The 15,622-nt window shown below is 41.9% G+C and overlaps 1 protein-coding gene and 1 long non-coding RNA gene across 3 annotated transcripts in view; one reads left to right on the top strand and one right to left on the bottom strand.

Moving 5' to 3' along the window:
• Positions 1 to 2,844: 2,844 nt before the first annotated feature.
• The window catches only part of FBXL5 (F-box and leucine rich repeat protein 5), a 46,008-nt gene continuing 33,230 nt past the window's right edge, over positions 2,845 to 15,622 (top strand). Inside the window, exon 1 of one of the 2 annotated variants that reach the window (XM_019626342.1) lies at positions 2,845 to 2,929. Coding sequence is in view for 1 of the 2 variants with exons in the window: in XM_019626341.1 (XP_019481886.1) it covers positions 7,836 to 7,919 (84 nt within the window). In the remaining variant the exon portion in view is untranslated. Of the gene's footprint in view, positions 2,930 to 7,754; positions 7,920 to 15,622 lie in introns of those variants that run through there. The other variant, XM_019626341.1, reaches the window with a different exon arrangement.
• On the bottom strand, positions 5,393 to 7,836 carry LOC109372840 (uncharacterized). The gene is made up of 3 exons (XR_002122105.1): positions 6,684 to 7,836; positions 6,132 to 6,268; positions 5,393 to 6,036 (listed from the first exon to the last, which is right to left on the bottom strand). It is a non-coding gene; the product is annotated as an uncharacterized LOC109372840 (long non-coding RNA).

Raw genomic sequence — 15,622 nt, 5'->3', positions numbered from 1 at the left:
TATTCAAATAAACAGTTAAATGCCTTAGAATTGACCGCAAATGCTATTGGTCAGTTCATGGGAATCAAAGATATATTATATGACACTCCTGTTTCTTTCTGCCTACATCGCTTTCAGCATTTTTAAATTTTCTGGGAATTACCTTGTGGAACTGGGGATATGTTTTGTACTGTGTTTTAGGCTTATGAGGCTTTTTGTTTAATGTCAGAGGTAGGGAGGAAAGAAACAACTGATACTTCCCTAAATGCTTTTTTTTTCCCTTCCTGTAGGCGAAATTAAGCAACCCACTGCCAGATTTCATCATTACCATGAATATAAGCTGGACAACTTACAGGAAGCTTATCGTTCATTTCTGTTGCAACTTGTGATGCTTTTCCTTGATACATGTTGCAAACAGCTGAGTCAAGTTGTCCATGAGGCAAGCCACCTTTCCCTCAGGCCACATACACCAGCACTGCACCATCTCGTTCTGTTCAAGTCAGCCCATAGTAGAGCCTTTGACTGGAAGTCAAGGAGTTGGTGTTGACTTGGCAATATTTATAAAGAACAAGATAAGTGACACACAGGTATGTTTAGGAAATAAAAGGCTCTTATCTGTATGGAATTTTTGCAAATAAACATGATGGACCACTTTATACATTATATCTCCATATTTATGTTGAAGCAAACTATATGGTCTTACTTAGCATTATCTAAACTACTTCTCTTCAAAAGGTAATCTAAGGAATGGAATTACTCTATATTTGGACAATTACGGTGGTTTATGGTGTTGCCCACATTCTTCTCAGTCACCTTTGGCTCTAGTTCAGAAATTAATAGCATGTATCAGGCATTTAGTTTGTTGATATAAACTAATGGTAGAGAATTGTCTTTCAGTGTAAGGTTAAGTACATGTTCTAGGTTGAGAAAGAGATTTTATCGCCCTGATTTTCCACTAACCTCTAGATCTTGGGTTAATAACTCTGTTTAAACATTTTCCTCTTCTGTCAGGTGGGAAAAACAGAACCTTCCACATATAGTATTTGCGACGGTTACACATGATAATTCATATGAAGCATTTATAGTGCCTGGTGCATGGTAAGACCTTAATACATTTTAATTCTTGTTTTTTTCTCTCTCTCTACTTCCACCTATATCTTTTTTCTTTCCTTTATTCCCCCCCTCGCCCGCCCCACCGCCCCCAGCCACTCTGCTTTTCCTTATCTTTTTATTTCTGTCCTATCGGTCTCTTTTTTTCTTTTATGCCTCTTCCTCATCTCAGCTCTTCTATTATTCCATGCCTTTGTATATGTCCAAGCATTTCTTTTTCTCATGTATAAGGCATCAGTGACCCACTTCCAGGGGCAAGAGCTCCACACCTTGATAAAAAGGGCACAGTATGGGCCGGCTGAGTGGTACGTTGGTTAAGAGCTGGCTTGGGATGCCAACTCTGAGCAGCAGGGCTGCCGGTTCGGATCCCACATGGGCCAGTGACACTGCGCCCTCTACAGCTAAGATGGTGAGCAGCAGCTCGACCTGGAGCTGGGCTGCCATGAGTCGCCGGCGACAGTGTAGGCTGCAGTGGGGCTGCCAGTGAGCTGTCATAAGCTACCGTGTGTGGCCAGCAGCCAGTGTGAGTGGCCGGCAGCCGGTGTGAGCTGCCAAGAGCTGCTGTGAGTGGCCATCCAGAGGCCGGCGACCGATCTGCCTCAGCTGGGAAGAGTGCAATGATAATACCAACATGGGCCAGTGAAGTGACATCCTCCACAACTAGACTGAAGAACAAATGGACAGCAACTCGTCTGTTCCCCTTTCCCGATTCCCCAACATTGTTCCCATCCCCCAATTCCCCAATAAAATCTTTTAAAAAAAGGGCACAGTAAATAGCAACTGTATTCCAATCTGATGCACTATCTTTTTAGTCAAGAATGGGAAGCATGTGTTCCAAAAATGCAAACTTGAAGTTTTGAGAAGAGACACTGAGACTCATTGTGATCACAAATGGCCACTAAACAGGAAAATGCCCAGTGTGGTAGATACCCCCTAGCAACTATGTGGACTATTAAATGAGCTGGCCGCAATCGTGGCTGGCGAGGGAGGCCTAGCCACAGTGAAGAGGGTCATGTGTGTGTGTCATATAGGAAGTGCCGCAGGGGCTTGGTCTCAGGACTAGAACCCAACTAGAACTCACTGGAATGGCTTCCTAGTAACCAGCTGAGAAAGTCCCATGTCAGAAGGATGGGACATTGTGGCAGGAGATGAAGGCAAAGGTCTCTATGCAGAAATATAGGAAGCATCCTAGGACTCTTCATTTGTCTGTGAGGTAGGATAGACCGCCACGAGACGATATAGTTCTGACATTATAGGTCTAATGGTGGTTGATGTTTACCAAACTAAAATCTTTAAAAAGCAAAACAAAACAAAAACCCCAAAACCCTAATGCTGTTTTTCAACTACAAAATTTGGGGAACATTTTTGTTTAAATTTGAGATAAAAGTATCCCTTATCCTCAGTCCTACCACCAGACAGCCATTGTCGATATTTAATATATTTCTTTTTAGCCCCTTTTTAAATATATTTATAAAATATAGTTGTCATCAAATTGTTTGTAATATATTCATTTCTTTATTTCTGACATTAAAAGTAAAATATGCTTATTTAAAACATTGGAAAGAATAGAAAAATATCACCCAGAGAAGACATGGTAAGATTTGGCATCATTCATTTCTAGTCTTTTTTATGCATTTTTGGAAACTTGGTGTGGATTATGTTGTATGTGAAATTTTATCTTGCTTTTTTCAGCTAACATTCTACCATACCCATTTCCCCAATGTCATTAAAAACACTGTACCTACCTTCACAGATGCTTCCGGTCCTGTGGTGAAAGTGGATGTGAACCAAATGGCCGTGAAAACAGAGAAGCCAGAAGAAAAGCAGATGTACAACACAGGTTAGAATAAAATTTGGGAATAAACATAAAATGGTTCTACTTGCAATTAGTACTGTTGCTAAAGATTATATATAATCAAACATTTTTTTCCTCTAATAGTATTTTTAAAGATTTAAAATTTATTGCCCAAATTCTTTTAAAATGCATTATTATTAATGAATTTTTATAACTGTAAGAGCACTAGGTGAACATTATTAAAATACTACAACTGTACCATATTTAAAAGGCATTTAACTGCTTTCCATCCCAGAATCCCTGCTTACAACTTTCTGCTGTGTTATTCTAGGACTATTTCCACTTTTATGTTTGTTTAACACAAATGAGAGCATAGTTAACAAAGTGTTTCCTACATTGTTTTTTTTACACTTAGTAATTCTTGGTTTCACAGCAAACAGATTTATCTTATATATTTTCACAGAACCATATTTGTCCATTGAATGAATGTGCTATAATTTATTTAATGTCTAGTATTCTATTGAGGGACATTAGATGTTTTCAATTTTTTTGGTCATTGTGCAAAAGTAAGTTTTATTATATTTTCAGTATTTAAATTTATAACAATAAAGTAAGGGCTTTAGGCAAACTGCAGGCCTACATATATTTGATTTCGGAGATCCATTTGCATATGAAGTACCCTAAAGGAAAATGAAAAACAAACAAACAAAAAACAATACGTAGCATCTGGCATTGCATTTTAACTCAGTGCCTATGTGTTTTCTTTTCTTTTCATAATGCCATCACCCTACTAAAAGCTTTACTCCTAAATCGACCTAGCCTGCAGCAGCAGTTGCTAACTGTGGATCAAGTCTGGTACTGAGTTTGGACTGGAATTCCAACAGTTTTACAATAGCAACATTCTTTCATTGCTTGTTTTCACAACTAACCCCCTGTTGGGGAAAGTACTGTGTCACGTATTCAAATAAACAGTTAAATGCCTTAGAATTGACTTTCCCTGACCAGTAACCCTTTCCACAGCCCTCAAACTAGGGTTGGAAAAGAGGCCTCATGTCATATTTTTAGGTCACAAGGGAATGATTTGGCATCTTTTGTTTTTCCCTGTAGCATGCAGTTTTTCAGAGAGAAAGAGAGCAGGAAAGAAGCAGCCACCAATCCACCAGGCACCATACAACGTGGATTTTTCACTGCTCTGTTCAAATGCTTTTTCCGGTCTCCTTGTGATGGCCAATAGCTAGATGGTCTGCTAGAATTCCTTCACCGTTGTATAGCATAAGAAATCAGAGAGGTAATTAAACTGATAACTTTGGCCTTAATAACAGTTCCTGATCTGCTGTAGTTGCAGTAATCTACAATAATGATACTAAACTGATCAATGTCTTCTTTCTAGGGCTAACGTTTAATGTAAATCAATCATTTATCTGGAAATATCAGGGTATTAATTGCTACATTGCTCAGCATATGGAGCTAATGTTAATAGCTTCTTTTGAAGGGAAGAGTGACCCACAGGACTTATTATTTATCACTTTACTTAATTTTGTCATCTTAAACAAATTCCCTGAAATGGCCAGAGTCCAAAGTGGCTGTTGTTACTGTTCAGCTGACTACACAGCTTCACATTTTGAGTAACAGTGAAACTGTGTGCATGGATTTTTTTTGTTGCTAAACACCTTTTTAATGTGCCTGGTTCTAGGGTGTATACTAGACACAGACAAACAACACAGACACAGACTGGTATTGGGAAATAAAACCTGGTGTATTAAAAGTTAGTTAAAATTAGGAAATTATAGAATGCCATGAACTTCCCCCATCCCTTTTCTCTTTATTCAACTAATATGGAGTAGTAACTATTGATAGACATTGTTCTAAGTGCTGAGGATACAACAAAGTACATGTTCCCAAGGAGTTCATTTCTCTTATATAACTGGGTCACCTGAGGTCTGATTTTACATTCCAAGACAGCTGGAGAGAAAGATCAGAACAAAGTAAAGAAATAGAAGGAAAATAAGGAAATGTCCTCTGGGGGATATTAAAAAACATTGAGGCAAAGCCTTAGTGAAAGAGCAGAGCATAACAAAAAAGGAGAATGGGAGAGAGGAGAGAGAGATATTAAGGACCTTATCTATATTCTATTACTTAAGCATTATTCCTGTGCATAAGTCATCATCTCTGTCTCTCACACAGCTAACACAGTGCTGGGAGGATATTGTCAAACCTAGATTCATATGGCCGGCTTATTTAGTATTTTGTTGAACCCAAGGCAATTACCAGAATGTCTTCAAGACTTAGTTTCCTATAGCACCACCTCACAGTTTTTGTTTGTTTGTTTGTTTTTATAATAATAATAGCTTAGAGACAGCACTTGTCCCAGGTTCAAATACATTCACTCTCTTAATCGTCACAATTCTGCGAGGTAGGTATTTGTCTTAGCCCAGACGGCTATAATAAAAATGCCATAGCCTAGATAGTTTATAAACAACTGAATTTATTTCAGATAATCATGGAGGTTGGAAATCTAAAATCAGGGTGCCAGCATGGTGAGGGCCCTCTTCAGGGCTGCAGATGGCAGATTCCTCCTTCTGACCTCACATGATGAAGAACAGAGCAGGGAAGCCAGCTCTCCAGTGACTTGCAAAAACCATCCATCAGGAGGGGTCTATCTTCAAGAACTCATCTAATCCTAACCACTCCCCAAAGGCCCACCTCCTAACACCACCACATGGAGGGGGTAGGCTTTCAACATACGGCTATGAGGAGGACACAAGCATTTAGTTTATAGCAATATTACTTCCATTTTATATATGAGGAAATTGAGGCACAGGTAGGTCATGTCACTTACTGAAGGTCATACAAGTGGTATCTGGCAAAACCAGAACTCGAACTTCATCTCCAGAGCCTGCTTTTAACTATGGCTCACACTGCCCGTCAATAAATGGCACATAGCAAGGCTAGAAATAAGCAGACACGCTGTACTGTAAGGTTCTTTCTCACCTTCTGCTCCATCATGTATTGGATATTTATCAAACCCCGATGGTGTCATGGAACTGTGATAGATAATAAGGGTATAAGGGGTGAATAGAACATTTCTGGTACTTGCCCCCCTGGAGTGTGTGGCCACTGTCAACTGAGCAGAAAGAGTCGGGAGGCTCTGGCTAGAAATAAATAGCAAAGATGTATTCAAAGTTCTTGGGGTTTGCAAAGCAGCAATACCTAGAGTGTTCCGAAGAAAGAAAAGCTGAGTTCTTACAGTAAAAAGTGCATTCTTAAGAAGAATCAGTCCTGCATTCTTAGCTTCCGGATTGGTCCGACATTGTAATCTTCCAGATGTCTGGTCTGAATAATGGATGTCAGGTGGTCTGGACCGTGAACATCCTTTTCTAAGTCCTTCATGGGGAAATCAAAGGGTTATCTATAGGATTCACACACACACACACACACACACACACACACACACACACAGAGTCATACCTTTTTTTATTGTGCTTCACTTTATTGTACTTCGCAGACATTGCATTTTTTACAAACTGAAGGCAAGACCCACCAACAGCAAAAAGATTATGACTCACTTTATTACAATATTCACTTTTATTATGGTGCTCTGAATCTGAACCTGCAGTATGTCTGAGGGTGTGTGTGTGTGTGTGTGTGTATCTCAAGGCATAATTGGAGAATTCAAAAGTTTAAGTTCCCAGGCTAGTTAAAGCAAAACCAGAATGCTTCCTGCATCATCCCACTTGATTTTAGTCAATGAGCAGCTTGACAACAGTGACTCCATTTTATTTCTTCACTCTTTCCTTACCTTTAAGCCAGTAACATTACCCTACCCAGGTTTTCAGACTTCCGTTTTCTCCCATTTTTTTGTGCACATTAGTCCTCCAGCCAACCGGTGGGGGGTTGATCGGGGTGAGTGGTGTCCATAACAGGGTCTCCCTAGGTCTCCTGGACGGCTGGGTTAGGGACCAGGTGACCTGCGGGGAAGAGATCCCTTTAAGTCTCCTTCTTTCTCTCTGAGCCTCTGCTTAAAATCCGGAGGCATGTATACAAAGGTTCTTTCCGCACTAACCTTCTGGGGTTCTTCACCCTCCCCGCCCCGCCCCCCAAGGCCTGACATCCTCAGCCGGGCATTCCAGGCCTTGGGGTGCCTTCCCGCCTCAAAGCCCAGGAGACCGTATTCTCTCCTCGGAGTCTGCAGAATTCCATGCGTCCGTTCGCCCGAGGAGATGGGAAGATATGCTGGTCTCCTTGGTCACCACCCTGCCCCCAGACCCAGGTGTCTGTCCAGCACTGCCGGCTGGGGCCGCCGGTGTCTGCCTTTGTCACTGTTTCCCGGTAGGTGGCACGTTCTTGGAGCCCCCAGTGCTGGTTCACCAAATCACTGGGGCCTTTGACCAGCGGGTGCGAGTCCGACAGCCGCGAATCGCAGGGAGGCCAAGGGTGTCCCAGGAGGGCCTGGGTCACGCACAGCACGGTCACCCAGGTACACAGGGCGTCAGGGACCGCGGCGCCCGGTCACAGCTCTCCGACCGACCGCGGCCATTGTGCTCGGCTGCCAAGCCTCTGGGCCTGGTGGGTGTCTCGGCAACGAGAAAAGCCCTGCGAGCGCCCCTAAAAACCACACTCCGTCTCCTTAGATAATGTTTTACGTTGCAAAACAAACAGGGAAAAGCCTTGGCTCCTCCCTGCGGCACACGAAGAAGCCAAAGCATGAACACAGTGGAAGCAGGAGGCAGCAGCAGCGTGACCCTCCGCCGCGAACCCGGTCACGTGGGCCGCAGAGACCGCATGGCGGCGGCCCGCGCGTCCCCGGGTCCCGACTGGCCGGGCCGCTCGGGCGCGCGCGCCGACGGGGCGGGCGCATGCGCAGGGGGGCGCGCCGCCTCTGCCCCGCGGCGAGGGTGTCTATGGAGAGGCGGCGGCCGCGGCTGCTGAGGCGGAGGCTGAGGCAGCGGCGATGGCGCCCTTCCCCGAAGAAGTGGACGTGTTCACCGCCCCACACTGGCGGATGAAGCAGCTGGTGGGCCTCTACTGCGACAAGGTAACGGTGTGCGGCGCCTCTTCCTCTGGGCGGCGCGGGCGGAGAGGAGGAGCCGGCCTGGCCCCTGGGCGGCCAGGCCTGCGCCGCTCCCGCAGCCCCCGGGGCCGCGCCGCACGAATTGCCGCCTGCGTAGCTGTCAGCGCCGCGCTCTCTCTCCCGCACCTTCCCCGGGGGAGCCCGCGCCCCCGTCCGGCCGCTGGCTCCGACGTGCCCTCGGGGCTGGCGACGCGGCCCTGCCAGCCGGGGGCCTAGGAACCACCGCCCTCGGGGCCGGCTTCCCGCGGGCACGCCGGGTCTCCAGCTGGTGCCCCCTCAGGGAAGACGGGCACCTTCGCTCCCCACTGACCTTCGGGGACTCCGCGCCGGTCACCTGCGGTGGGTTTCCCATCCGCCGTGTGAGGCCGTTTCCGCGGCTGTTCCCCGCCTAGTCCATCGCCGCCGCCCCTTGCCCTACCTCCGGCCGGTTCGGGGTCTCCCTGAGTCTTTCTGCAATTCCCATCTGCCCTTCTGAACCCCTAGCTTGCTTTCTGGCCGAACGGGAAGCAACTACCTCTAGCTTGTGTTACGCCCCAGCTTTTTACCGGTTTCATTTGGGAGAAAACCCAGGTTTCTTGATGTAGGAACTAGCGAATCTTCGCTCTTCGTTTGCGGTTATTTATTTATTTATTTTTCCTTGCAACTTTTATTGCCCGGAGCGTGGACTCCATGCAGATTTTGTTAATAAGACATCTATTCTCTGTTGGAATTCCTGACGTGGGCTCGAATAAAAGGGGCCTCAGAAAAAGTTGGTTTAACGGTCAGAACCTTTTTGGACCCTTCATTGGTGCAACATAAGCCGAAAAAGCACTTTAGTGGAGATAGTTCAGGACCTTTTGCTAATGATTCTAAAACAATGTTAAGATTTCACATTTTTATCAGTTTACGTTGGGGAACAGCCCATTTGGATAGCCTGAAAACTTCAGGCAGTTCTGTTTCGGGTAGACATGAACCAAATTAGAAGCATTGAAATAACTGTAGTTTAAGCACAGAATAGAATTAAACTTTTATGAATTTTCAGAAATTACATAGGATTAAGCAGAACCGCTGTTAAAAGAGGGGTTCCTACCGCCCAGTGAGGTGGTTGGAGGATGCCCGGTGCGTGTTCATTGTTAGGCCAGACTCACAACCAGCAACGTGAAATCCATCCACAACCGTCCTTTCCCTCCCTCCATTTTGAAAATTAAAAAATACCAGATTCAAATACAGGTTTAAACACCAGGGCATTCTAGGACAGTGGTTTTGTAACCTTGGTTCCTAGTTAGAATCACCCCCAAAACTGTCCAAAATCCTGATGCCCAAACCACTAAAATCAGGATCTCTGAGGGTGGGACCCAGGCGTCAAGTCCAGTCATGTGCTGCATGACACCTTTCCCATCAGGAACAGCACGTCCGACCATGGCCCCGTCAGGTTACAGTGGCGCCGAAAAGGTCCTGTCTCCTGGTGACACAGCTGTTGTCCCCAGTGCAGTACTCGCTTGTTTGTGGTGGTGATGCTGGTTTAAACAAACCTATTGCACTGCCAGTTGAATAAAAGTAGAGCACATACAAACCTGTACAGTATATAATACTTGATAATAAATGACTATGTTACTAGTTTACGTATTTACTATGCTTTTTATTATTTTGGAGTGTACTTTTTCTACTCATAAAACTTTCTGTAAAACAGTATGTCATGTTACGCCACATCTCTCGTTATGGTGTTATTTTCTCTTGTGCTTGATTTAATCTTGTATTTTGTACAGAAACAGGCTGTACAGGCTTGTGGCCTAGGAGCCATAAGGGTATACCATACAGCCTCGGTGTGCAGGAGGCTATACTTGGATGGTATCTAGGTTTGTGTAAGTACCCTCTTTGATGTTTGCACAACAAAATCGCTTAACGGTGAATTTCTCAGAACATATCCCCATAGTTCAAGGGCACATGATTGTCTAATTTAAAGCTCCCTGGGTGAGTCCAGTGTGCAGTCAAGGGTGAGAACCACTTATCCAGGAGAAGCATTGAGAATGGGTAAGCCATTAGTTAAGCTGAATAACCTTGAATTTTTGTCGCTTACTGTAGTGTTTTTAGTTCCTGTAGCTTTTGAACTTAGTGATTCTGACAGTATCCTTTAATCGCAGCAAAGAAAAAGATTGGGAGGTTTTTTTATTTTCTCAAAATCAAAAAGGGAAAGTTAGTGAGTTCTAATGGAATCTGAAGTCTCCTCTCCATTTTAGATTTGGCGAGAGAGAGTCTGGGGACCACCAGAAATTGTTAAGAAACTTTTTGTTCATGTGTATATTTTCCTAGGAGTTTTGTGGCTTTCATTAGATTTCCAAACGATTGCTTTTCTACCAAAATAGTTAAGAATCACAACTTGATTTAGATATGTACTAGACTAACCAGCCTTATTTTAAATTTTGAAGAAGCCAGTCACTAATTCCGTGTGTCATTACCTGGTGATTGAGAACATTAGAACAGATTTTGAAAATACAGTGCCGTTTTAAAAAACAATATCGCAGTCAAGTAAGATTATTTTCAGTAGTTAAATGTTTCCTCTTGCAATAACTAGAAAGCATTTTCAATTTGACATAGCAGAAGTGAAAATTATCACTAATGCTGAACTAATTAGATGTGGTTAATGAGATTTTGTATATATTCATCAAGAAGATTAAGAGTCCAATTTTCTGAACTGTGGATCAGAGACAAGGTAATTTAGGAAAAAAACAAAACCAAAACCAAAAAAACCCCAAAAAAACTCAGCTGCATAGGAATTCTACATCCGGATTTCCTCTTCTTTTTTTTTTTTTATAGATTTTATTGCGGAATTGGTGGAGGGAACAGCGCTGGGGAATTGGGTAGTGGGGAACAGACAAGTTGCTGTCCTTTTGTTCTTCAATCTAGTTGTGGAGGACGTCGCTTCACTGGCCCATGTTGGTATTATCATTGTGCTCTTCCCGGATGAGGCAGATGGGTTGCCGGCCATTGGATGGCTGCTCACGGCGGCTCACGGAAGCTCACACCGGCTGCCAGGTAGCTTATGGCAGCCCACTGCAGCCTACGCCATCGCCGTCGACTCACGGCAGCCCAGCTCCAGGTCGAGCTGTTGTTCATCTTAGCTGTAGAAGCCGCAGTGTCACTGGCCCATGTGGAATCCAAACTGGCGACTCTGCTGCTCAGAGCTCGGGCTCCCAAGCCAACTCTTAACCAACGTGCCACTCGGCCGGCCCCCAGATTTCTTCTTGATACTACTAGCTAATGGAAATATCTCCTAGTATATCCTTTGGGAGCTAGGGTGGAAAAATAAGTCTTTTGTAATGGCTGAGTAATCTTAAGGGACTGTTTGTTTTTATTCATCACCTCAAGTTTTGCCTTCACCATCTTTTGTTTGCATTGGCCAGGGATTTCCAACGCAAGCAGCCTATAGTAAAACTTTACAAAACGAGAACTATTGGATTGTCAGAAAAGGCATGACGCAGTTTTGCAACGAAAAACAGAAAAAATACATCATGACTTTTCTGATAACCCAATAATTTTTATACTCAAACTGAAAAGATACAAATTATGATATTCTAAATGTTGACTCTGAATGCCCAGTAATTAATAAAGAAGTCAATTTTATTTCCAATATGAAACTTTTCAAGTACAATATATTTTAGAAGCATCAGTTTATTTACTAGCATCAACTCAATCATATAAATACCCAGACTAGTTTACTTAGATTAATTTATTCTGAAATTGTGGGCCATTAAAATTTTTTTTTTAAACTTTATTGGGGAACAGAATATTGTCCAGAACTGATCAACTCCAAGCCAAGTCATTTTTTTTGTTTGTTTTTAGCTGAGCCAACCTGCCACCTGTTGGCAGCTCAGCTCAGGCCAGGACTCGAACCGCTGTTGCTTAGAGCTCGCACTCTTGAGTGAGCTCTTAACCAACTGAGCCACTTGGCTGGCCCAAGTCGTTTTTAATCTACTTGTTGAGGGTGCAGATCAGCTCCAAGTCTAGGTGCCGTTTTCAATTTAGTTGCGGGGGGCTGGGGGGCCGCAACCCACCATCCTATGTGGGAATCGAACTGGCAACCTTGTTAAGAGCACACGCTCTAACCAACTGATCCATCTGGCCATCCACTGGCAGCTCAGCGACAGCTCAGCTCAAGTCGAACCAGCAACCTTGTTTGTTGTTCAGAGCACGTGCTCTAACCAACTGAGCCACCCGTCTGCCCCATAAATATTGCTGTGTAATACCTAATTTAATACTTTGCTCATGGATTTCCTCTTAGCATTTATAAATGGTATTATGGAAAGGTTTTTTATTGTTATCCAGACAACAGTCCTTTGAGATAGGTAAAGGCAGGGGTATTTCTGTTTTGTAGCTAGGACTTATAGACCTGGATTAGCTAGACCAAGTTACATAAGCAGTTAGTAGTATATCCAGATGGAAACCCGTCAGGATCATGATTCCTGGTTTAATTTTCTTTGTGTGAAACAGTAGTTTCTGAAAAAAATTTTTTGGTAACAATCTTTTAGGAAATTGTTTTGTTAATTCACTGACCTTTACCAATTGGGGTGGTTTTAGTGAATATTTGCATTGAATGACATCCTTTTTCCAGTTTACTCCAATTCCTCAGTCTTTCCTCTAACCCTCAAAATTTAACGGCATTAATTCTGCCAGTGAACATTGAGTTTCTACTGTCAGTTGGCCCTATAGTAGGTTGTGTTAGCTATGTGAGATGTGGTCCCTGTTCTTAAGGAGTTTACAATCTAACTTTTGTGCTAGGATGGAAGTCCAAATGTGGAATAGTGGGAGCCAAGGAAGGTATATGGTCAGTTGTACATTAATATGTCAGGACTGGTCTTACAGTGTCTTCGAACTGGTGTCTGAGAACAAAGTAGGTGGTGGTTGTAAGGATGTGCATATGGTACCAGATATTCCCAGGCTTATACATAAGCTAGTTACAAAAAATTAAAGTGATGGAGGCTTTCTGGAGCGCCCAAGTTTTTCAGGTAAGGATATTAAAAGTGCCATCTATTTTATCATTTTATAAAGAAAGGACATTTTATGACCAATGCCCTAGGGAAGAAATAAACTCAGAATAATTTGAGCAGATTATTTTTTAAAAATTGAACAAATACAGCTTTATGAAGAATTTGTTTAGTTTTCCTTGTTTTTCTTTTTCTCTACATACTTTTAAAAACTAGTATTGACTGGCATTGGGAAGATTGGTTTATTGGAAAGGCTGTTGAATTGAGCGCTAGGAGAGGAAGGAAAAGGAATTTAACGAGTTCTTTCTACATGCTTATGTTATTTCTTTTAATCCTCACAAGAGCCCTGTGAGACAAATATTATCCCTCATTTATTTAACAAGGTTGAGTAACTTACCCAACTCACTCAACTAGTGATTAGGGGACCCTAAATTTCAATCTTAGGATTTTTCCCCCTTCTGAAGCCCATGTCTTTTGCATTATCTTACTGGTTCTGCTACTTATTACTGGCTATGTGATTTTATGCAAAACATTTTACCGGCGGATCACAGTTTTTTTTTTGTTTTGTTTTTTTTTAAGCTGAGCCATCCTGCCACCGGTTGGCAGCTCAACGGCTGCTCAGCTCAGGCCGGGAATTGAACCGCTGTTGCTCAGAGCTCAAACTCTTGAGCGAGCTCTTAACCAACTGAGCCACTCAGCCGGCCCCACAGTTTTTTTATCTGTAAAGTTTGACTGGAGATAGTTGGGTTTCTTCATTGAGTGTAAATCTCCCTTGATTAAATGAAAACATTGTCTGGCTGAGTAGACAAAAAAGTAAAAACTTATTTGAGGTAATAATTAGTGTTTGGGCTTTGTTATGTTATTTTTCATACCTATTTTTGAATTTATTATCTAGTATTTAAGAGACACACAACTTTTCAAATCACTTTGAAGCCAGGCTGTAAGATTTTTTTTCTTTTTTTAATTAAAATTTGTTGGGGCAACAGCGGTCAACAAAACTGCATAGGTTTCAAGTGTACAGTTCTATAATACATCTTCTATATATTGCATTATGTGTTCACCACCCAGAGCAGCTGTAAGATTTTAGGTTGCAGATAGAAAGTCTAAGACAGAAAGTCAGTTATAAATTTTTAAAATATGGGAGATACCATGTTTCTGATTGTTTGTTGACTATGTGTATGTATTCTGTTCTACATAGGTTCTTTGTTGAATTTGCCAGGTATCAGAGTATGCAAGTTTATAGGTCTCTTGGGAACCTTTATAGTCCACTGTAGAACATTTTTTTTTCGAAGTGTGTCCTATGATCCATTTGTGGGTCATCAAATCAGTTTTGTGGGTCAGAAACAGCATTAAAAAATGAAATGGAAAAGTAAATATTAGAGCATATCAGGTTAGAGAGGGAAATATTGTTTGCTGAATTTTGTTTGAAATGCTTGTGATGTGTGCATGTCTAGATAGCTGCACTGTATTTCATGCTAATGGTCATGGTTAAATATGTTTGAAAAACATTTCTTTAGTATTTTTCTTAACTGCAGCACTATTGACATTTTGGGCCAGATGATTCTTTGTTGTGGGGCTGTCCTGTGCATTGCAGGATGTTTAACCTGATCCCTGACTTTTACCCACTAGGTGTCAGTAGCACTTCTGCCGTGGGGACGTGCAAAAATGTCCCCAGACCTTGCCCATTAGTTCCAGGGAGGCAAAATCAACTCCCTGGTGAGAACTATTGCTTTAAAGCTGGCATTCCTTTTGACAATTTACTGTGTTGTATCTGAAAAGATAGCTTTGTGATTGGAAACTAACATTTTGTGGAAACATAGAATTTAGAGTTATAGAGACTTAATTTCTGTTTTATTGTGGACGAGTTGGTTTGGGTAAGTTATTTTCTCCGAGCCTCAGATTTTTTACCTATAAAATAGAAATTATAATACCTACTTTCTAGGATTGTTGTAAGAATAATATCTAAAAATACTATAGTACCTAGCACATCATAGGCCTCAGTATGTCTCAGATATTGTTAATGCCTAGGTTTATTTTTTTCTCAATGAAATCAGTATGTTTGAATAACTTTGCAGGGCAAGTAAAATTAAAAAAACAACAATATAAATAGATTTCATAAAGTTAAATTGTATATGTTCTAGTTATTCTTTTAATTGCTAAATTTACTGACTTTAGTACCAGGTTAAAGACAGTTGTTTTTAACTAACTTGGGTAGTATAAGTATTCCTAATGATAGTTTTATTTGAGCTAACTATAGAAATAACAGAAAAGCCTAAGTAAGGCTGATATATGTTTTGTGTTCTTTAAATATATTAACTTATTAAATCTTCACACGAACCCTATGTAGTAGTTAATGTTATTAGCCTTATTTTTAGATGAAGAAACTGTGGTACAGAACAATTTAATGACTTGCTGGCAGAGATTGATTCACACGTAAGCAATCTGGTTTCAGAGTCAGCACTTTAAACCACCATGCTTGATTGATTACATATAATGTAGAGTCCTTTTATATATCTCATTTGGTTTTCAATCTGTCACATAAACCTGGGCTTTACCTTAGCTTGTCATTAAATCTGAAAGATTTTCTAGTATCCACTGAGAAAGTATGCAAAATTTCATCCATGTCTTTTATGATGTTATTTTCCTTAACTCATGTCAGGGTGTTTTTACTTTTTTGCAATGCTTTTGTTTTTTAAAAATCTGCAG

The sequence above is a fragment of the Hipposideros armiger genome, unplaced genomic scaffold (genome assembly GCF_001890085.2).
Source record: "Hipposideros armiger isolate ML-2016 unplaced genomic scaffold, ASM189008v1 scaffold_666, whole genome shotgun sequence".
Classification (NCBI taxonomy): Eukaryota; Metazoa; Chordata; class Mammalia; order Chiroptera; family Hipposideridae; genus Hipposideros; species Hipposideros armiger.
The sequence above is the reverse complement of the archived record's forward strand: the minus strand, read 5'-3'. Positions and strand labels throughout refer to the sequence as shown.